The sequence below is a fragment of the Passer montanus genome, unplaced genomic scaffold (assembly GCF_014805655.1).
Source record: "Passer montanus isolate IOZ18808 unplaced genomic scaffold, ASM1480565v1 scaffold11, whole genome shotgun sequence".
NCBI lineage: Eukaryota > Metazoa > Chordata > Aves > Passeriformes > Passeridae > Passer > Passer montanus.
The window spans coordinates 20,761,163-20,786,046 of NW_024357613.1; the positions used below are offsets into that span (position 1 = coordinate 20,761,163).

Sequence of the window (24,884 nt, forward strand, 5' to 3'; positions counted from 1 at the left end):
GGTAAACCTCCTGGCTGAAAGAAAGATCCTGGAAGTGGGGAAGGCTACTGAAGATAAGAGAGGTGCCTGGGGTTGAATACCAGGGGATGCACAGGGACCATGGCTGGCAGCAGTCAAGACCAATTACTACAGACAGCAGCTCAATGTGAATCAACATGACTTTCCACTCAAGCTTCCCAGACCACCAGCAACATCCCTACTAGAAGTGAAAGGGGAAACCCAGTGAACATAACAGGGCATGGAGGAACTGGGAGCACAAAAGAGCACACGAGATAAACTAGGGTAACAGCTCTATTCTCATCAGTTCCTCAGTAAACCCCTATACCCAGTTTAACGGTGGTCTGTTGTTAACTCTCTCATCTGTCATGCACTTTATTGATTGTAAAATCATTTCTTCCTCCCAGAAAAAAATTACATGAAGTCTATTTTATTAGTTCCTTATTTTGTAAAATACCTTGTAAAATTCTATTTAGAATGCTTCAAGTAGGGTATTTTTTCATTCTCTCATTTAATATTGCAGAGATTTTTTGACCTGTCATATTTACAACACTCTTTCTTATGCGCTCAATGAGAATGAAGTAATATTTTAATTAAATGCCAAATTACTGATGAATAAATGATGTTTGTGTTTATGCATGTCAGCCATTCTCCAGCATTAAGATATAATTAGAAATTAAGTCTGGAAGAAAGACTAGATGATACATAACAGTACTCTGCATTTTTAACTCCTTCTGTACTAATAATTTCTACATATTATTCTCATCTTGCTTTCAGGACACCTTTTATGTTCATTTCTATAGTGTGTGATACAGAATGCTTTTTTAAATTGCTATTTCTCTCCAGTAACAGAGTCCCTGAATAGAAAAATGCTTTCTATCCAGGAATCTTAAGTAATATTTATAAAATGTCATGGTTTAACCCCAGCTGGCAACTAACCCCCACTCAGCCACTTGCTCAGCCCTCCCTGGTGGGATGGGGGAGAAAACCAAAATGTATAAGTAAGAAAGCTTGTGGCGATAAAGACAGTTCAGTAGGTAAAGCTAAACGGCGGACGAGCAAAGCAAAACCAGGAATTCACCACTTCCCACAGGCAGGTGGAGGCTCAGCCATCTCCAGGAAAGCACTGCTCCACCACTTGCAGCATTGACTTGGGAAGAAAAATGCCATCAGTCCAAACGTTCCTTCTCCTTCACCCAGCTTTATCTGCTGATTGTGACACAGCACAATCAGCTGATTGCGATGGGGTGTCACTTTGGGCAGTGGGGATCAGGTTGTGTGCCATTTCAACTCCTTGTACACTCCCAGCATGCTCATTGGTGCCGTGGGGTGAGGAGCAGAAAAGGCCTTGACTGTGTGCAAACACTGTGTGGCAGCAGCTAAAACATCTCTATATTACCAACACTGTTCTCAGTAGGAATACAAAACATAGACACACAGTAGGTACTGTAACTCTATCCCAATCAAAACCATAAATGTAAATCTTCCCTACTTTTATTAAGCTGGTAAGAACTATTTTCAGCACATGGGGAAACTAATCCTAAAAAAAATAAGGCTTTTCATCTGTAAAAATCATTTAAAAGCCTGAACTATTCTTATGTGAGACCTCTAAAAACAAAGCATGTACTTTCAAAACTGCACTTTATCTTTAATGTAATCAGGGTACATTGATTTTCTAGCCTGCAGTACATTTCTGAAAGCATCTTGATTGTCTTAAGAGTCCTCCTCACACTTTTGAGGATCTGAGAATGCCTCTATTTTACAGGTGTGTCTCATAGAGAATATCTCCTCAATATTCCCAGAAGTTGTTGAGATGAGACTGTAAAATACAGGTCCAGTATTGGTACATCCTTTCTTTCTGTTTGTATTCCTCAGATCAGTGATAATAGCACTCTTCTGGTTTATGAAATTCTTGACTTCAGTTCTGTCCTTAGCTTGGTGGAATTAAAAACACCTCCCAGAAGTGCTGTAAGAACTCCCCAAAATAAAGTTTGTTCTGTCCTGCATGGAATAAGCATTGACTGGGTTGAATAGATAAAGGAAGAGTGTTCACATATGGTTACCCATCCCTTGGGCTAGAATATTTACCTGAGTACAGATTTGTATTTTTCCACTGTGTTATTTGGTTTTTTTAAGTATATCTCTTGAAGCATTTAAAGGTTTTTTCCTTGTCAATGCAGGGTACTACCATCTGGAGAATATTCATTGTGGACAAAGACCAAAGTTTGGCTACTATAGCCCTAAAAATTACTATGCAGAAGTCTTGCCTGAATGAATTATTGCTTAGGAAATCAATTGTATATTCAGGATCGAGAAGTGCTCCTCCTCTATCCCTCACAGATATATTGTGCAATAATATTGCATAGGTAGTTCATGCATTTTGTAGTCTAAATTATAGATGGCATCAATGAGGTGATGAACTGCTTGAACTTACATAGAATCTTTGGTGAACAGTAGTGACTCCATTCTGGAATTGTGATTTTTGAGGGAGTTGTCATAGCATCTCTGTGACAGGAACTCAATTTATACAGTAGAATTTACTCAGCCATTTAAGACTGGAACAGAATGCTTATATTCTAATTTTACAGAGCCTTTTCAGAAGGAAAGTTTAAGTACAGTGTCATATTAAAAACAAAAACAAAAAAAACAAACAAACAAAAAAAAATTTTCATCTGCTGAAATAATCTTAAAAGAGAGAATGAAAGTATTTATTTCCTTTCAAAACCATCAGTTCCAAGAAACAAAAGTAGTTGCAGAAATCAACAAAAAGATGCAGTGCTTAGGCCTTTCAAGTGCTCTTTTTCTAAATAGCAGCTAAGATGAAAATGGTAAGTGGTTTTCCAACTGTGATTATTGACTAAATGTAAAAGAGAAAGCTGAAGTTCACACAGATTTGAGATTTATTTAAACTTCAGAAAGTGTAAGATTTGCACACTGGTCCACTCAGTGCTCAGTAGTTTGACTTCTTTCCTGGTTTGTTTTTTTTTTTTTGTTTTTTTTTACATCTGGATCATTGGTACATATAATCATTTACACTTAAGTAAAGATCAGTGTGAACTACTGAAAGACTGAATGCTCCCTTATTTCTTCAAGCAAGCCAAGAAAAACATGACTGGATTTGGTGCAGAAATTCAGTTCTTCAGTTTTAGCAAAACCTTCAGTTTTAACAATTGTCCTCAACTAAGGGACTAAGGGTGTTCTTCAAGTATCAACTAAGGAACACTCACTTCAGTGTCTAGTTTAGAAATGTTTTTTCTATTAAACTTTCAACATATTGTTGGTGCAATTACTTATTTATCCATTGCAAAGTTCATGGAATCTATATACTTTAGAGGAAACAACAGGAATATGTCTCAGTACATGTATTTCCTTTTCTTCTTTCCACTTTCATGTCTGTAACTGACATTTCTTCTCATATCTAGCCCCACTATGTAACCTGGAGTTTAAATTTTTCTTCATATTTGTAAACAGACCTTTCATCAACTTCATTATATCTGTTAATTTCATTCTCACATCCTTGTCTGCATTGTATATTGAATACATTTTTTGCATTGCTAAGAGTTTGCACCATTAAATGAGATTCTGTGTGTGCAAAAGCACTTGCAAATAATTATGTTATTCCAGTTGTGAATTTTTAATGGAAAGCTGCAACTACAGTATCACTGAGTTCTATCAAATGTTGTGGCTTGTAGGAGGAGGAAGCTGAGCTCACAGTCTGGAACATACACTGAAAAAAAATTTTTAAGAGATATGCCTGAGCATATATCATCTGTATTCAGAAAACTGACCCCCAGCACTTCCAACTAAAACAAAAATTATCATGAGTGAGGAAAACAGATTCACATATAAACTGCAGAATATAAACAATCCATATCTGGAAAGCTCTTGAATTGTTTTCCCAATTACTGTGTTGAGTGATGTAAATGGTGTCTGCAGGAGGGTAAGTGCACAGATACACTGCTCTGTGGATTCATTGAAATCAGTGAGATGCCATTTAAAGTACTCTGTTTGACATGGTTGTGAACAGTGAAATAAACAGCCTGTAAAAGGCTTTATTAATTCCTGCCAAATTGCATTCAAGGTGCTAGGTATTTATTCCTGTTTAAACCAACATTTCCATGAAGTGCAGTTGTTTTCAGTTTCATAAACTTTGAAAGTATATTATACCATGCATGCTAATGCTCTTGAAAAATCCTTATTTTGTCTCCAAATTCTAAAACGTTCCCTTAAAATAATATTCTGTCACAACCTAAGAAGTATGGCAGATGTACACTGAAGAAAACGGCAAAGAAAAGCAGTTGCTTCCCAGCACAAACTACTTTATTGACAAGATAAAAATACAAACTGCCTTATCCTACTTATATCAGATAAGGCTAAATCCATTACTCCAGTAATAAAATGTTAAGTGCATAAGTACCAGAAGATATAGGCAGTGGAGATGCTATCATATCATGGGGACTCCCGTGCCATTGCTTGTCTCATCAACCTGCTTCATGGGAAATGTCAGAGTGCTTCTGTAGACACATATGCCATCAGCCTGATAATGAATTGCTTGGGGGAAAAGTCTGCTCTCTTTACAGGTCTCAGTTTGAAGTCCATTATATAAATAGATGACCCTCAAAAAAAAAAAATAGCCCTCTCAAATTTAGGTGGAATTTCTTACATTTCAGTTTGCGTTCCTTGCCGTGTGTTCTGGCCACCAGCAAGAAGCATCTGCTTCCGTCCTTTCCCCTCTCATTCTCCCTTAGGTATTTTTACAAATTGACCAGATTCCCCAGAGCCTTCCTTTCTTCAGGCAGAACAACTCTCCTGGCCCTGGTGCTGGGGCTAAACTGGCAGCACACAGCTCAGCCCTGTCGAGGCTGAGCCCCTCACTGCCAGGTCAGGCAGACCAGGGCATCCCAGAGGTTTTGTTAACTTTTTAAGCTGCAGTGCCTCTAACTTCACATACTGATAGTTTCAGGCTCTTGCTGGATAGAGGAGAGTGTATGGGAGAAGGAAGAACAGCTGGTCTGGGTATGTGTGTTTTTGGTTTAATAACATAACATTGAACATGACCTCTAAGTACTATACTCCTGCCATTCAGTTCATCATACATCTCATGGGTGACAAACAATATAACATACAATAAACAAGACTTCACATTACACTAATGTCTATGTTCAGACAAGCATTTCAAGTTTACATGCACTTAGCTATGAAGCACAAGCTTGCAGACCTTTAAAGCTCAGCTTTTTGAGCTCATTGTAAGATTAAAAACAATGTGTTGATGCTTGCAGCAAGTCAGAAGATCTTTGTGTGCATTATTGACCTGAGAGGCAGTGACAGGCTGGGAAATTAAAAAGAATAAAAACAAATATAGAATTGTGGCCTTGTTGCAGAGCAACACTGAATCAAGTTTTGCCTGATATATTTTTGTTACACTTTGTCAAACCTTTCAACACCTCAATTACTATTTTACTTTAAATGCTTCCTAGCTCTTTATTCAAATAGTGTTTTAGTTAAAATTCATTGAGACGAGGTCATTGCTTATTCACAGCAGCAGCCTGAACGGCTTGTGAGCGCAGCTGCAGATGTTTGCCCCACTAACCAGCCCCAGCAAACTCTTCCCTGCTTTTGTGGAAAGGCAGAGAGCTGCGGGGTGCCTGGAAGCAGCGCTGGCACGAGCACAGTCAGGCACCATCTAGAAGCAAAACATCCAGAACAACACTGCAAAGGCTGACATCCTGTGAAAAATTAGCAAATGAACCAGGGAGAAATCAGCCTACCAAGTAGCTTTCCTTTCTCCTCTGCAGATTAGAATGTCAACCAAAAAATGAAGCAACGCTGCATTACTTGCGCTCATAAAATTTCATTTAAAGCACACTGCTGTGATTCTATTTTAGAGAAAAAGAGTAGCTTCCCATCAGAAAGGGGATGTGAAACTTCCACAGCTGGAAATCTGTGCTTTCAGCAGAGACAAGAATGCACCTGCCAGTCAGACTGCTCTCCCTCTTGTTCAGCATTTTACCCCTGACAGTAGCTCTGACCAGGTTCAGAGGAGTAAATTTTGCAGTGGACAGATAGGTTTATCTGTCATTAGAAAAATGGTCTTTCAAATAGCTAGTAATAAGAGCTTAGTTTATACTGTGTTCATTCCCCAGGTTTTATGTAGTTTTTGTGGACCTTTTTTTTTTCAGGAGTAATAGAAAAATCAACAAATACCAGTAATTGCTCCCAAAAAATGTATCCTGTAAATGTCTAAATCTTTATGTAAACCTGCTATTAGTTCAGAGTTTCTACAACATTTAGGTTATGCTTGAGGACAAAATCAAGATTTTTGGTTTATTTACTTTTAATCAGAGATTGTAATCCCAGCAGGTGACTAAGCATTTTTAATTCACTGTGCTAGCAAATAGAAGAATTGCTGTGCTTGCTGGTAGAAGACAACACATGTTAATGCACCTTTAATGCTGCTCTGAATGGAATAGCCTACATGAAGCTCAACAGAGTTATTTCCCTTAGGAGAAAAGTATTGTTATAAATCCATCAATTTTGTTGTTTTCATTGTATTTATATAAATGGAAATGTTATTATTCAATTCATCTAAATGGAAATAAACAGTAAGTCACTTAATTTCTAAAATTTTCAAGCCTTTTATTACCAAGTCCTCTCCCTCAAAAAAATTTTAAGGATTTATTTTCAGCCACCTTGATGACTGCCATATTTTTTGATACTTTTCTCCCATATAAAGTAGATTGTTGCCTTGAAATTCTCATTGCTAAGCACCACAGTGTGTGTATTTTGGCTATTTTGTGTTTTGGATGCATCCCTGCTTAAGTATCCCATTCTAATGTTTTCTTTACTATTATGGTCCTGCACATCTTCTTTTTACATAAGCCACATAAGCCCTGCATCCCTTTTGTTCTTCCCCAGGCTCCACTCCTTTCTCAGTTACTGTGCCTTTGTTTGGGTCCCCTTAGATATTTACTTTGCCCTGAATTTTTTATCTCCTTCCTCTGTCCACCTCCTTTTCTTTCCTAACTGCCTCTGATTATGTTTCCTTTTTTTTTGTTGTATCAATAATTTACAGAAGAAGATTTTTAATAATGACTTTAACAGACAACTTATTTACCTGTGATGTGTTTTGTTGGGCGGAGTTTTTTCAGAATATTATGAAGTGTGTTGGTACTTTCTAAAACATGGATTTTAAAAAATAAATTCTTGATATCAGTTTTCGTGTAAGTGGGATACGTAAAACAATTTGGAAGATAGACTTAAGAAGAAGCTAGACAGATGCATGGAGTGGTGAATGTAATGTCGCACTGAATGCATCCCCACCTATCTTGTTTCTGCAGTTACAATCTAACAGTGCATCATCACTTTCCAATGCTTATTATTAAGACATATTAACAACTCTAGAACATGGTGAAGCAAAAGTTTTAGCTAATACAAGAGCAGGTGCCAAAGAGAAAAGAAAGAGCACAGCAGGAGCCAATACATGGGCTTCTTTCAAACAGAGCTGACAAACAGGTGATACTAAACCAAAAAAGTCTATTTTTTGTTGCCTTTCCCCTTTCTCCCCAATACTTCTGTGAGTTAAAAGATACTGTGTTTCTGTACTACATCTTTTTCCCTTCTGCTATGCATGCTTTATCAACTTGTATGGAAGTCTCCTATAGAACTGCTTTACAAGTTTTGATAGCTTCAAGCAATGAGTTATTTAATAAGTGAAGCCTGTGTTTATTTTTTAACTGTTGTTGACATCCACCAAAAATGAATTTTGAAAGCACATAAAAACTGTGCTTCTGGCATGAAGGCTATTTCTTGCTCCCTCACAGGAAAAAATACCTTCACTGTGTTTTTGCCAGTTTTATGGATGGGGACTAGATTTGGGAATTACTTATATATTAATATTTTCTTAAGTATAGCCTGAATTTCTATTAAAAAAAAAAAACCAACAAACTAATATAAATTGAAGCTTAAGTGAAGTAACAAAATTAGATCTCATGGGTTTTTTTGTTTTGATGTGTTGTCTCTCCTTTCAGAATCTCTGTACCCACACGTCTATCAACAGCTCTCCCTGTGGTTTCTTCTGATGTGCCTCACTTGCCTGACCCTGGTGTGCCCTCTCAGATTTCCCCTGCATTTCCATCTGTGTGCCAGGAAGGACTGTGCCATAATGGAGGGACTTGTCACCCTCTCTCTCTGCCTACTGGGGCCACCTCATTCCAGTGTGACTGCCCACTACATTTCACTGGGCGATTCTGTGAAAAAGGTAATTGTGATTAATTTTTTCTCTATTGGTTATGAAATGAAAGTCTTATTCTGCTTTGGAAATGAAAAGGGAGAAAAGAGGTATCGATTGTCATATTTCTTTGCTTTTCATCCCAGTTACTTTTTGTTAACTGAGGAGCAAATTCATTGAGGTAATTTGAATAATACTTATTTGCAGTGTAAATTAGGTGATATCAGTCAGACACACTCCTAAGGGTTGCAATTTGAGTTAATGAAAAAAACATTGCATTATTTGTGCAAAATTGTAGTGCACAATGTACATTTTTCATGCTTTTATTTCTGTGACAGAAGTAAGTTGACTTCCTCAAAAGATTATGTTTTCCATTTCTACAGACTGGGTTTTTTCCATCACTGTATCAGATCCTTTGTTGAAAAAGGCTTTTCTTTTTCTCTGTCACTCATTTATACTTCTACTACTTTTGCACATAAAGCACAGATCAATCAAATAAATATAATTAGAATTATTTGAATACAAAATAATTATTTTAGTAGTTTTGGTTTCTTTGTAAAATGAATCAAGGCTATAAGGCAAACTGATCAATATTTCTGTTTTGTAATTGTAATTGCTTTTCATTATTGCTTTTCAGAAAGTTCTTTTTTAGAGTAAATTTCATAGCTGGCTACAAAAACTGTTTTAGCTTTTAAGGTACTGTGGTTAATGAATTGCAGTAGATAATTCTCATAGCACTAAAGGGCATTACTGGTATACAGGAAAAGAACCAAAAAATGTCTAGAATATGGTTATATAACTGTATCATCCTCCTAATGAACTTCCCACGGTAAGAAGTAAAAGCAACTGGAGTTAAGGATGCCCTTGCCAGACTGCTAGTGTATGTGAGTTAGCATCACGTTGTATTACTGTCTAAAAATAGGTCATTGCACTCGCTATATGTGAAAGCAGTCACTGACTGTCAGCTCAAAAAAAAAAAAAAAATTCATTTTCCTTTAGATATCAGAGACTATTTTACCATGTAGCCTTTTCAAGTTTATAATAAAGCGTATATTTGCACATTTTCAGTGTTAAAATTTAATCCCTTGAGTATTTACCACATATTTAGTCTATGAAGATACTCTTTGCAGTTGCTTACAATACACTGCAGCTGTGGAAACTGCAACATGAAATAATGAAACTAAAAAAGTGTGTTTCCATAAAGCATGAAATATTTAGTTAGTGCTTCAATTAAGTGTTTTCAACATTTCAATAAAGTTTTTTATTTATTTACATACATTTCATGTGCCAGAATTTGCTTCTGTGTTCCAAAAAATGCAGTTGGCATCCTCTTTATCAGCATCATCTGTGCTATTTTGGATGAGGGCAGGTTCTGGCTTTTTGTAAGGGTTATGCCAGAAGTAAGCAATGTTCAATTTAAGCAGGAGTTTGACAGACATCCTGTGATAATAGGCCATATCAGTATGTGTGCGTAAGTGCTCTGTGAGACTCCACTGGTTCCTTCCACCAGTGTCTGTTTGCTGCTTTCTCCTGACCTTCCAGCTCATCTCAGTCCCCAAGGGCCTTCTATGGATGCCTAGAGAGGCTGACCTAGAACAGAGACTAGACAGAGTTAAAGAATAAAGTAGATATTTATTAAATGCTCTTAAAGGAAACACCTTGTCCAGCACAAGAGCCTGGCCAGGACTACACTCAAGATGGACCCAAAATGTTCACAAAATGGATGACCGGTCATGAGGTTTCACACTTTTATAAGTTTTGGTCCATTAGCGTATTGGGTTTAATTGTCCAATTACAGCCTCAGGTTATGAAGTCCCATCCTTTCAGTTTGCTCTCTTCAATTTGCTGTTGTTTATGCTTTTTGGGCCTGAGGCTGTAACATCTGTCCTTGGTTCTCAAGCTGGCAAAAAATTGTTTTGTCTAACTAAACTGTGAAGAGAACTTGCAAACACTTTATATGAAGTTCAGAGTTACACACCAAGGCTGCACAGAATCTGAAAAATATGAAAGCTAAAACTTAAGGCATTACTCTGGTTTCATGTTTTTAATGATAACTGACATAATCTGTGTTTGAATTATATTATCTGGGCTGAGTACTTCCATGTGCCACAGACTTTAGGGAAAGTACCTTCTGTTTCATTGGTTGAAAAAGATATTGTTGCTCATTCTTCGAAGCTTAGCCAGTGCAGGCCAGCAGAGTTCATACATTGGAAAGAGTTGACCGCCAACTACACTTCCAAGGAAATTCGTCTTCCAAGGAAGTTTGTCTTAGTTGTGTAAATAAAGGGGATTTCTTTTCTCTTCCTTTCTGCCATTTCATTTCAAAAACTATATGTGAAAATATGACTGAATTATGACTACCCCAAGAGCAAATTAAAAGCAAGGGACTCCTGCACTAATTCGCAGTTGTAACCAAATTTCTGATTGTTAGGACTGACTCTGCATAAGGTACAGCAGTAACCATTGCATTCAATAAAACAGAATAGAAGCCTTAAAGAAACCCTGAAACAAGTAGATCCTTTGGAGAACATAGCCTCAGCTGTACAACCATATCATCCTTTTAACGGCCAAACACCCAGTTTCCATGGTGTATCTATTTTTGTCCCTAAAAGTGGAAGAGATTCCTTTTGCTTTCCTGCAGCTTTCCTGATGTTGAGATATTAACAGAGATTAATATTTCCACATACGTTGTCTAACAGTTCTAGCGCTGGAAGAATAACATTTCTTTTCTTTTTTGTGTGGAGAAGATGAATTAAGTTCTCTTTTCACAGAGCTCTGCTTTTACCCTCTAAAACCCTCTGTTCAATACAGGGAACTCTTCCTTTTTGCTAGTTGCAAAAGGAGCAGCCAGGGCTGCCGTATCTGAACAAGTTCATTGGCTGGGAGCTCACTGGGGCAGCTGCATCCCAGAGCTCATGCTGTCACATTGCATCTTTATGTAGATCAGAATATGTCTTGATGGATCCTGTATTTAGTAGCTGAAAAGTAACTACAGCATAGAGTGATCTTATTTAATACTAAATTTTCAATGAGATCGATAATTTAGTCTAATGAAACCACAATTTGACCAACTGAACTATGATTATAAACCTTTGATATTCAGAGACCTGTTCTTCAAGAAATCTAGAGAGAGCTCATAATTACAGGAGATAAAAGCATGTGCAATAATTTTATAATTATTTACCATAGACTTCCCAATAGAGAAAGTAAATTGTCATGAAATACAAAAACTTTATGACAGTCAAGGAAATTTTCTCTTCACTCCTCAATGATACCTGTGATATAACATGATGTTATGTACACCTATACTTTTCAGCCATAAATTTTCATTAATCACGTTTGTGATCTGCCTTTTACCTACCATTAACTTTCAGCAAGAAACTCATTGTACACTTACCTGGCGTCTTAACAGTGCACATGAGGTACACAGGGTTTTACATACAAACCCTCTGTGGATATCATGGCTTCACTAGAATGGATGAATTTGTTGCTTTAATAGCTACAGTAAGATACACTTAGTTGGTTGCTAACTATTTTTGTTACTGAGTATAAGAACATCTTCGAGAGAAAGAGCAAGTCAGTGTCATTATCAGTTATCTGTTTTAACTTAAGAGTGTTATTAAATTTCTTGGTTTTATTCATTTGTTCCTCAACAAGTAAGCTCTATAAGATTGTTCTGCCCTTATAAAAATACATTCAAGTCATAATTGTCCTTATGTATATATTAGACCATAGCAATTTGTCTAAATACACTGTGTACTTACTCTAAGCAGATACCTCTGGAATATCTCTAAATTACAGTTTTGGAAAATAGAAGTCTATCTCCATTTTTCTAAGGAAATAGGAAAGTATTCATACAAATCAGTGTATGTGCCAAATTGAAACTGAAGTTATCAACACTGCTTATATGCCCAAGGCCAAAGTAAGGATATAGTATAGAGCATGGAAGGCAACCATCTGAGGCCTCTGTTCCCTTTAATACTGCTTTCAAGTATTTCCATTTTTCTATTTTTTAATTACAAATTACCAAAGTTAATAGGAAATTAGAAGTTAGTACAAGATGTATTTTAAACCTTTATTAAAATGCAGCATAAAAAATATGTTTGTCACATAAAATTAATCTTCATTGCTCAGTGGTGAGTGCTACAAGAATGCTTTCATCCAATAGAAAGGGAGGATTTTATAGATAGGGTATGAAGGGTAGATAGTGTACTCTGCACTGCCCATTTTTATTTTTCCTTTCTGTATAAATAAACTTTTTTACTTTAACATTAAAAGTATCATTCTTTATTAGCTAAGCTGTATTATCTGCTTCATTGTGAAATTCCCTCACGAGTGGAAAAAACTGCTATGGCTCTGCTTTAGCATGAAAGCAGATGGTGTTGTATTACTGGAAAGTTCATAGCAATAGTTTGGAATATCAGTGTCTTGCATGTGTGAAGACAGTCTATCCTTGACTGTTAATTATAAGATTAACATTTTTTAAGTCTCCAAAATTTTTAGTAATCCATACAAGTTTTATAAATTGTTCAATGAAAAGTGTATTTAAATGTCATGTGTTAAAACCAGAAAATCTGTTGAATTTGATTTGTTGCCTGCGTATATTTTGTACATTACTTAAAGGTCAACTCCTTTGACAAAGCTGCAAAAATAACAGTAAAATAGAAGGCTGTTGCAGGCACTGAGGTTGGAACAGTCACACTAAAGACTTTGCTGCATTTGTTCCCCCGGATACACTTGCTGAATTTCTGATTTGTGGAGAAATACTTGATAATATCACCCTGAACATTAGAAGTTTCTTTTACATATGCTTTTCTAGATGTCGTTTCTAATTAAACATTTCTAGCTTGTGTCATTGACTACCATATTTCATCTCAGACAAGTATTAAGAGTTTTGTCTTTATGTCTTTGGCTTTGAAAAGAAATGTATTTGGCCCGATTTATTTTATTTCGGCCATATTTAGAACAATCTCATGTCTCCAGTAGAACTATTTATCTCCTTAATAACGTTTATACTGTCTATTTATGATTTAAAACAAGTCTGTGACATTTTACATCAAAAAGAAAAGTGAGCCAGTGAAAATTATCTCAAGAGGTTAAGAAAAGACGATTGCAATTTCATCTCCACATTCAGGTTTCAGTTTGATGCACCCAGAAAGAAAAAATGGGATGTGGCTACCCCAAAACCTCTGTTTTTCCAGGGTTCAAGGGTTCTTTCACTCATTTTGTCCTTCTTCAAAATGATTCATACCTTGTAAGACTCTGTGAGCAGGAAAAAATAATGTTTAGAGATTTCTATATATTCCCAGAGTCATTAATTTCATGTCATTAACCTCAGCTTATGTCTAGACTCATGAGATACCTATTGATGTTCCACAGTTGCTATTTGTGTATGTAAAACTTTCAAATCAACTCTCCAGCTTTTGCACTAGATTTGAAAAAATGTAGTAAGGTTTCCCTTCAGTCTTTTTTCTTTTAGGGAATGGGGTTGAAAATTAAGAACACAGTAGGCTAGTTAAGAACAATCAAGGATTTATCCAGTAGTTAACTTTGTATGCTGGATTTGATACACTAGCTGAGATTATACCAATTTTGATAGGAAATAGCTAGCCATTCCCACAGTCTGTTCCATTCAATATAATTCAACAGAAATATTATTTGGGTGAGCAATGCACAAGGAAATTGTATAAATTAATTTTCTTCACTGAACTTTCACTTGAGAATATAGTTGTGCACTTTAATATCAGACAATGCAAACCTTGTGAAGTGTAACTTGTTAACACTTTATAATACCCTGTGTCTGTGAGTAATCATATTAGCTTCACAGTCTCTGGACTTAGCATATGGTCCTTGCTTTTTTCCGTCCTAGCTCACAAAACATTTTCAAGATGTCTGAAATATCCCCAATCCAATTGCATCTTGTTCTATCAGTTTTACTTTAAGGTGGGTTAATTTGCTGAAGTGTTTTTAAACCAAAGAAAAACAGGATTTTCAGGGAAAAAAACTGAGTTCACAAGGAAGAGGTGAAGCAATTTTAGACTAATCCTTCTTATGCTCTCCTGAACATTTTTGTAGAATTTTGCCACTTCAGAAACAAGTGTCAGTATGAGCTTTCATACAACTTAATATTACATTTTCATCCAATTTAGATATTATGTCCCAGATTCAGTGAAGCATGTAAGCTTTACATATATTTAATTTTAGGAGTGTAAGGAATCTCTGTGATTCATGGGATTTATGTTCCGGATGCAGACATTCGCATTCTACTACATCAGACCCTGATTTAGGATCTCTCCATTCTGTTACTTGTTTGGTCACTCATATAAGCTTATTACTTAAAATCAACCTGCATCTCAAATCCCTCCAGAGGACTTAACGAAATTGTAAAGGGATGTGACAGTTTTCTATGATTGTTAAGACTAAATATGTGATTAAACCTTAATTATACCTAGAGGAAGGATCATCAGAAAGAGCTGAGATGTGAAAAGAGCTCTTCAAAGCACCAACAAAATCTTAAAAACTGCTGTCCCACTGCTTGTAAAGTTATTTATGATTGCTGCTGCCATCTACCCACAACCAATGAGCTCCAGAACATCTGTAGAGTCTACTGCTACAGCATATAATATAGAGCTCTATGCTATACTGGAGAGCTATAGGGTTCTCTTATTTAACAGAGATGTAATATATATTTCACAAGTCTGTTTTTTGAAATAGATTATGGAGCCTGTTGGGCCTAAGTTGTTTTCAGAGATTGTGGTGAAAAAAGTTAATAATTATAGAAATTCTTTGTGGAGTTGTGTGCTAGTACATCCTCTGTCTTTTATTCATGTCCATTCAAAATCCAGTCATGTGCCATTTAAAATATTTTAAGTGTTGTTTAAAGTTGCTAATTTTTATTCAGATTTTATTAAAAATTAGATAGCTGTAGCATTTTGCTATAAGGATTTGTATTAATGAACATTTCTGGAAAAAACAAATTATAAAAGCAGTAGACAAATCTACATCTCCTCATCACATGGACCAGACCTGTGAAATTTTGCCATTTCTAGCATTTGGCTTTTGAATCACTATTTCTTTAATGTGCATGGATGAATGTTTTCTTGTCATAATAATTTTTATGAGAATTGTAACAATTTGATAACAAACTCTATTCTGGGCAACAGATAGCAGAAATTGAAATAATAGTGCTTTTACAATTTGCAGGGATCAAGCTTTCTTCCCTTAATTTTCCACTCAAAAACATCAATATAAAGTTGGTTCTTTCTAAAGCTTGCAATGTATTAGGCTGCAATGTCCCAGTCCTTTGAGTAATTTTTCATTTGAAGGTAATCATTGTCACGTAAGTGACAAATATTTGCTTTTTTCTTGCTTTACTTCTCCATTTATGGCATTTTCTGGGAAAAGCTTCTTTCAGTAACTCCTGAATTGGAACCATTTGTTCTGTTGTGCTAACTTGCTTATAATCAAGTCATCTGCAAAAATGCTGTGTCTCCCCTGGCAGTTTGGCAATGCTTATTTTCTACACTTGACTGAGTTCTTCCCCAAGAGATACTGTGTAATAAAGCAGGTGAGGTATTAAATAATATTTTTGAGCTTTATTATGTAACATGTAAGGAAGAGACATAGAAGTTTGTGTGTGCTTCTACAGCACAGTTAATGTAATAGTTAGTTAGAAATCATCTGTGGTACTGAGTTAGGATAACAGTATGCTTTACTGCCTTGACATTTTGATTTCAAGAATGTTGTGATTGAAAACAGAGGGATTTTCATTCCTTCACACAGGGTGTGAAGCTGTGGGTGTGCTCCCAGCCCACTCTCAGGAACTTTCAGCTAGATGAGAGAGTGGAGTGAACATCAGGATTCTCTAGGTACCTCAGTAAATTGTCCTGCTCAGGACCATATCATCTGGCCAATTCTTTCATGCCACCTCCCAACGCCAGTGGCCAGTTTGGAAGGATGTTGGCTACTTACATAATGTGGCTAAAGAGAAAATGGCTTTGCTGTTTCCTGGCCTAAAATTTCTGACTCAAACATGAAACCCCACATTATTTCTAATTAAGGGTGCCTGACACGTCCTTTTTCATGCATCTTCATGGAACACTGGTGCCTGCATTTACATAAAATCTTAAAATGCTGGCTTTTAAAGAGGAGGAAAATTTATAATATAGGTGTTACGAAGTTTCCATTATGAGGCTCCTCAAGGAAGCCACTTATTTTATGTAAAATAAAATCTTGGTTTTCTTTCTACCATTGCACTTTCTTTATATTTTAGTAATAACAGCTTGTGGTGATAAAATAGTCAAGTAAATATATAGGCAAGCAAAAACATTTTAGTAATTTAGAATTTTAGTAACCCAGGATATCTAGGATTCAGAAGGTGAATTTCCTAGTAGCACAATATACTTATATACTTAAGTTCTACATGGATGTAAATAAGTTCTGTGCAGAACATGGAGAGGTTCAAAACTTGTCAACATGTAGAGTCTCCTTGTGTTTTAGTGGAATTACTGAAAATAGTGAATACATCATCAAACAGAGCAAAGGAGTGATACATTGCCCAAACAGGTTCTCTGTTACATTTATGCTTCAAACAATGACTTCCACAAATGAAAAAAAAAATTCCTATGTGACTTGCATTTCTCTATGTCAAGAATTCTATTTAATGGATTTTTTATCCCTATACAAGACAAAAATCAAACTACTGTATTGTAAGCAAACAGTAAAAGACACTTGGATATCTAATACTAGAGAAAATATGCAAATATGAAAAATAAAACTCAGGGGAAAAAGAAATACAAGAGCCCTATTAGATTCTACCAACTAAAATGGAAAACTATAGATTCATCTGACTGCCAAAGCTATTTTCCAACATGTGGCCTTATTCTTAATATTATCTTATGGAAATTGTAAATGAATGGCTTTCTTTTTACTCATATGTACAGTTGGCTTCAGAAATTGGTAAATGTCAGCAAAATAAAGAGCAAAAATCAATCAAATATTTCTATGAGTAAAATGTGTACAGTGTGTACAGCCACAAGCTTTTTAAATTTATTTTAGACTTTGACAGCAGTAGTCCAGACCCTCTTGTATATCTGTGTCTTCACATGCATTTTCTTGTATTAAAGGTAGTATGCTACTGAGTTTTGGGGTTTTATGCAGCACAGTTACAAAATTTAGAAGTTTTATCTCTGTAGGTTTGTCTGAGGTATAAATTATGGAGTTGTTGTAATAGGAAAAAAAACCACATAAGGTGGGAATGTTCTTACTAAATACACGTGAACTTCATCAAATGTCTAGCTAAAAGCATTGTAGAATTACTACACAGCCTTCTCTGTTTAGAGATTCTTATACAGGAGTTTTACAGAAACTCCTATTAAATTAATTCTTCTCTTGATATAAAAGCATTTTATACCACTCATGAAAAAATTAATGTAGAGAAAAGGTGCAGAAAAAAATCAAGAATTTCCATGCATTAAAAAAATAGAGTATGAAGGGACCTTTCATTCTTTGTTCTTTGAGATCCAGCAGACTACATAATTTTCTTCCTTTAAAGTTGAATTCAGAGACACTCAAGAGAGGAATTGAGAATATGAAATTCATTTCTGGATAATCAGAAGCAGTCTCCCATTTTTCGACACTTCTGGAGACCAACCAAGTGCAATTGAGAATAAGAGAAAGAATGTCAGCCCAGATTTAAAGCCTGAACATTCCCATGAATAATGCAGCCACTGATGCTTGTGGGTCTAAAATTTATCCAGAGATGCTGCGGAAGCAAAAGATTTAAAAGAAACAGTAAAAATACATTTTGTCAGAACTGAACATTTTGATCCAAAATATTGGCTCAAAATGTGTTTCTTTCAAGGGGCATCCTGGGGTCTTGTTTGTTTGTTTTGCTTTGTTTAGGATTTTAGGTCCATTAAAAAGGTTCTTAAGCCTTTGGTCCCAGTTAGATATGCTAAAATGTTGATAACATTTAAGAAAAGAAGGAGGGAAGAGGATAAAGAGAATTACTACTGTGCACTTAACAGCAGGGAGGACATATTTGTGAGGTTGTGTGATAGGGCAGCTGAACAATGAAAATATTTTTAAAATACAAATCTAGAAAAGGAAAATAAAATGAGCAGTTCTAAAGAAAAGTAGTCATTGGCATTGTACTTAATCCAGCTGAAGTTCCCCTAAAAGGATAAAGAAAAAATTGTCACAGCAATGCTAATAAAAGCTCAGAACTCTCTGAGGAAGAAAATTACTGTTTTTTATTTGCCTTTTCCACAAACTCTTTCAGCTTGCAGTGTTAATCATCATATCTCAGAGCAGGGAATGCCTGCCACTTTGTAGTCGCTAAAAAGAGACTTCAAAAGGAGATTTACCAATCCCTGCACCTGTTTGCATTTTCTGTTACCTGTGAAAAATACACCACATGTTTTCTGTATTTCCAGAACCACAATATTCTTTATTCTTTCTTCTGGCCCCAGTAGCAGAACTTTGAAATCCTGCTGCATTGTTACAGTTTCAGAAGCAGTAGATTAATACTTTCCTATTATATTGCTGTAGCTTATTTTTCACATGAACAGCTTGCCAAAAACATACAGGACTCTGTAAGTAGTGCTGAAGCTTACTTGTAATAATCAGTAAGGCTTAGTCACTCTCTATGACATTAAGTTTTTTATAAGTTCCGGCAATATCTTCATTTATCTATGCCACAATTTTTTGCTCATAGCATGGCTATTTTCATTTTCTGCTCTAAAAGGTGCTCCCTTTACAAAAAGTTTCTTTCCCCTAAATATTTGATTCATGAGTCTTTTAGAAAGTTACAATCAATATTTGTCTACTAAAAAACAAAAAGTAAAGGAGAAAAATGCCGAAAGCATCTATGACAATACTGGGAAATGTCATTACAAGTAGATTCTTTTTTGAAACCAGAAATGTTTCTTACTGACCCTGACCAATGCTGTTTCTTCTTTTCTTCCTTACTGTTATGTTACAGACCCCATAATACTATATTATATCCTTTTTTATTTTCTGGCTTTGTTCTCCCAAATAGCAATAAACTATTTATATGCTATTGTGTATATTTATAGAAAACACAAGAATCTCTATATTTCAACTTCATAATTGTTTTGTATCTTTTCCTGCCACCATTTGTTGTTTGTTTATTCTCCCTCATTTTTGTTGTAGCTTTTACAGTCCTTTTTGGCTTACCAACCTCCCCAAGGCAGTGTGAGCAGAAATAAAAGAAGCTGACTCAGCATGTCCTTTCTTTTTGAGCCCCAGTATAAAGAAAGGGACATTTTTATCATCTTCTATTTGACAATTTCTTTGTCACAGAATTACAGAACCTTTAGGCTTTGAAGAAACCTCTGGAGATCACCCAGTCCAACCTTCCTGCCAAAGCAGGGTCATCTAGACCAGGCGACACAGGAACATACTCAGGTGGATTTTGAATGTCCCCAGAGAGGGAGATTACGTGACCTCCCTGGGCAGCCTGTTCCAGTGCTCTGCCACTATCAGTGTAAAGTTCTTCCTCATGTTGAGATGAAACTTCCTGTGGTTTTTTTTATGGTCATTTCTTCTCATCCTGTCACTGGGCATCACCATAAAGAGCCTGGCACCATCCTCCTGACACCAGAATTTGAGATATTTATACACATTTATGGGAACTCCTCTCAATCTTTTCTCCTCTGGACTAAACAGGCCCAGCTCTTGAAGTGTCTCTTCATAAGACAGATGCTCTAGACCCCAAATCATCTCTGTGACCTCTGCTGGACCCTTTCCAGTAGCTCCTGGTCTTTCTTATACTGAGGAGCCCAGAAGTGGACACAGTAGTCCAGGTACCAGAGCCGAGTCACTCTTTCATTTGTAGATTCTTCCACTCAGGTGGAAGTCTACTTCCTGGTGTGTGGCCACTGTTACAAACTTGCATTGCTCTTTTGCTAATCCAGCTACGTGGAAAACATTTCTGATTTCCAGTGCAGACCAGTTTAATTAACTAGTTAAAAGTTAAGTTAATTTTACAGATGCAGCAAAGCATATGTGAGCATGTTGTGTACCATCTGCCACACTGCTTTCAGACGCAGTCTGGGCCATGCAGCACCCACCTAGAGTAGCATTTCTCTGAAGTAACCCGCTCATTTTGCATGAGTCAGCAGGAGATGCACTCTGTAATAAAGGTGCTCACTGTGGTTGTGGCTGCAGGTGTTTGTAGTGGTCCTTGTGGTGGGGAGGGCAGGTCAGTGGGATTGCTGTGTGTGCCATTTAGTGGGGAATGTAGGTGAGAATAGAAGTGAAACTGAGATTCTTGGCTACTGATGTGTTACTGAATGCTTAGCAGATAGAATGCTTTTACTTTAAATACTCCTTCAATATTCTTCTTGGTTTTGTGTGCTACTGACACATAATTTGTTCTCTCTGTGGTTGTCTATAACTGATAATGAAAGTAAATTTGAAAATGAGATAATACTTACTAAACAAAATCTCAATTCAGTTATTTCTTGGTAGTATTTCCTGGTATAAATCTGGGTGCAATTTCAGAACTGGTAATGTTATTCCAAGTCCTATTTGTACTGTTTTTCTTAAAAGTCCTTGAACATTTCCATAACATCATCACTGAATGAAGACTGAACTATGGAGTTTCTTTCTTTTTTTGTGGAAAATATGAGTGGGTTTGGACAACATGTGTAGAAAAAATACAGTGGTTTTTTTTGGAAAAAGTGAGTTTTCCAGTTAACACTTCACTATGCAGTATGGTGAGGTCCTATTTACTTCCTTTCCCAACCCTGGGATGTCTGATTGTGCAGAGCATTGGCCAATATGCTATCATATCAAGCAAGGGGCTCAATTTCATTAGCAGCCATTGTGATCTTTAAATTTTATTTTTTTTTTCGGGAAAAATGGTGAAGTGGAAGGGAAAAATTCCATGAAAATTTAGGGTTGAAATTTTGTTAACATATACACCACCTAAAGAGACAATGCTAGGAAATAATTGGAGAATTTGAATAAAAAGCTGAATACAATCACTGCTATCAGACAGATTATTTCAGAAAGTATATCCAAATACCTATGTTACAATTTGACACTAGCAATCACTGTGCTTTATTCATTCTCTCTTTGACCATAAAATCTATTGGCCTATACTTTTTGTTCTGATGGTTCCATAAGCCATTCTCTGGAAAACTGCAGGAGCTTCTTGCTTATTTTCCTTGGTTTTGTGACCACTCGACCATCACACATATGATACAGCAGAGAATAGAATCCACCACCCAACTTAACTTGATTCTCTCTGCACATGTCACATCAGAGCTGCAACAAGGATAAAGGAAAAGGGGAAAGGATTTAAGGAAGAAGAGTACATATATACTGAGATTAACTTAATCACTCAGAGACCACAAAAATAGTTTTCTTTGGCTATACATAGTGGATTATAAAGCTGAATCAAAGATAGCGAAGAAAAAATACCCTCATGAAATTGGATTATATGAGAAAGAGTTTGACTTGAAAGAGATAAATTTTGGAGATAGATGATGTCCTGTAGAATTGCAGAATTAGTTTTCTGAAGCAAACTGTTCAATTGTTTGATATTAACAGTAGAAAGGGTACTTGCACTGACAATGTTCAGTGTAAGGGAAGAAATAACAAAGCCAAATATTTTGAAAGGAAGGTAAAATGAACTGTCACAAATCAAAGAGTTCAACTGTTTCTCAGTCAACACAGTGTATTTGAGGAAAGAAAGAAAAACCAGATAAGTGAAAAGAGCATCCTTGCCTCTATCTCCAAGTGCACCTAAAGTCATTTCACAGGGCAAAAACCTATCCATAGGAGCAGTTTAAGCAGACTATGTCAGGACATTAAAAGCAGCTCAATGCATGCTCTGTAATAACTGATTTTCCAGTTATGGATGTATTTTATTTTCTATTGTAGTCTGAAAAAATACAGTGCATGACACAGAAACTGTACTTTTAAATAGCATAGGAGACTAAAAATCAAGTTCACCTGTATTCTTGAATTAGCCTCAGACTCATTCTACGACCTTGGAATTCTGTTCCCTCACTGCAATTCTTCCTGCATTTTCTTCTGCAGTTTTGTTTGGTTGGTTTTTTGGTTTTGGTTTTTTTTGGTTTTTTTTTTTTTTTTTTTTTTTTTTTTTTTTTTTTTTTTTTTTTTGTGGAATTGTGATGATGTGATTCTGCTTGTTAATTAATAATTCACTTGTCCATTCTTTATCTAGATGGCCTTTTAAATTTCTAGGCTTGTCTCAAGGAGATTTTTATTTACATCCTTTCCTAATCATGGGTTGTCTGATAATTCAGATCACTTGCCTTTGAAATTTAACACAATATCATAAAGAGCAGGAAGCTCAATGAATTAATGGGTGCTGTAATCCGTCAAATAAACATATTTGACACCAATCATATTCCACAAAGGTTAATTCTAAATCCATTTTTTCCAAAGGATTAGCAGATCACCCAGAGGGAGTCAGTGTTCTTGTAGTCCGAACCCACTGTCCGTAACCACCAGCACAGACACGCTCATTCTGACAGTGCCTGTAATAGAAACATCAGACTGTGGATACAGACACTTCTGATCAACAGTTTTAAATCCACTGCCCAGTACCTAAGACCAGCCACAGAGGATCTGATTCATTATGTATTTTCACAAAACACAAGCTTTTTGTTTTGTTTCTCTGGAACAGTCACATATATGTCATCGATGACTTTTTTTTCCTTTATTTTCCCAGAAGAAAATTTCTTTCCTCAATGATTTTAAAATTTAATACATTAATGGAAAAAGTAACTTTAGGATTCATTTGCACTGAACAGTTTTTAAATATAAATTTTCCTATATTAGCATTCTCCATATATATCCAGTATCCATAATTCATTCTTGGCAACAAATCCTTTTTGTTATTAATAGCAAATATGCCTGTCTAGTAGTTACATAAATGTACTTTCTTCCAGTTTCAATGGAATTGATTATACAAATAATTTTTAAAAACCTTTATCTTGGTGCATCCTTCCTTGGTGATTGGCTTACACAAGAGAAAACATAATCTTACAAGTTGGATACACAGCATATATTCAACATGTTAAGAAACCCAAAGAAGCTCTGATATGTAATTTCTCTGGAGAGAAATCTAAATTCAGAGTTTATCTGGTTTGGTACAGGTGTCAGACTCTTACAATGCAAGAAAAACCAGATCTCATACTATAAGTATTACTTAACTTGCTATATGTCTGGTTTATGATACAACTTTTTCATATCATATTCCAGACTATGTTTCCTTATTAGCCTTTTGAATCATACTTTGACCAGATGCTTCATGATTGCTCCATTCTATGCATGTCCTTATGATCAGTGACAGATGGTCATGCTCTGACTTTATCTGAAAAATCACTTGTCTTGAAGCAGTGTATGAAGAAATCATAAATAATGTGATTTTATTAGCATAGGAATTCACACATTTGGCAGAATTACTACCATCTGTGTGCATTAGTGCAGTATCATGCCTTGTAGGTCAGATCTGATTCATGCCCTGCCAAGTTTGAATAGAAATTGAATTACTCAGTATTTTTCTATGTAAGATCATGCAGACAGGTCTCTGTATGTCTATCCAATTGTTGAATACCAAAAATATGTTATTGTCAACATTTTCATGTATGACTTCCTGCCAGAGGACTCTGATTATGATAGTATATAAATAAATACAGTAATTTTATTATATGCCATATTCTCCATGTGGATGAGAAGAGGTTTTGTCTGGAAGTTGACCACCCCAAACCAGATTATGTTTCCTTTGACTTAGCATCGGGTCTACAGAAAACCGTGTAGAAAACTTTAGCAGATATACTCTCCTCATACCATCAGTGGAAAATCAAAGGCTCTGTATGATAACATATCTTTTAAAGACTTGGACATAGCTTTAGGTGTGTATATATTTAGGCTCTAATTATTTCTTAAAACATTGATGCTATACAGGATTCAAATAGTTGTTTTCTAGAGTTCAAATCCATTCATCTCCCCTCATCAACATTCTGCTATTCCACTTGAATCTCTGATCACAAAACAAAGCAGCTCTGTAAATAGACAATCTTTTACAAACCTCACAAACAGGTTCACTTGTGTCCATCAGAAAGCAGTAGGACATGCAGTATTAGGGATGCTTTTCATGTTATTTACAGAGATATCTCAGTAGGTTTCTGATTCCAGTGAGGTTTTGTTACCTTCCATTATAGAGAGCTTATTAAAACTCAAATAGAGCAATTAGGCATTAAATTTGGTCAAAGATTGTTTGGCTGCTACCAACTTCACTATTTGCGAATTTGTTTTTGTCAAACAAATTTCTCCCGTCCTCTCTTAAAGCAAAATTATTGGCAGTTTTGATTTAAAAGGCTAAGTACTTAAACCTATTAAATTCGGTCACTACTAGGAACTTAATTTAACATTTTCAGCCTATGGAACTGTCTTAAATGAGTGACAGCATGATCCCTCATAGAGCTAACACTAAAAGTCACTTGCAGTGTGACTAGAAAATAGATTTCTGAGCTGTGATTGCACTTTACTTGTCATCTATCTTTACACAAAATTGCCATTTAAGTTGTTGAAAGTAATAACGGAAATACATTCTAATGCAAAGTTTTAATGTATCAGTATTATATCCTAATTTTTT

The 24,884-nt window shown here is 35.8% G+C and overlaps 1 protein-coding gene across 1 annotated transcript in view; it reads left to right on the top strand.

Moving 5' to 3' along the window:
• The window catches only part of EYS (eyes shut homolog), a 708,088-nt gene that overhangs the window by 507,900 nt on the left and 175,304 nt on the right, over positions 1–24,884 (top strand). Inside the window, exon 35 of the mRNA XM_039729652.1 lies at positions 8,025–8,254. Coding sequence (XP_039585586.1) covers positions 8,025–8,254 — 230 coding nt within the window. The remainder of the gene's footprint in view (positions 1–8,024; positions 8,255–24,884) is intronic.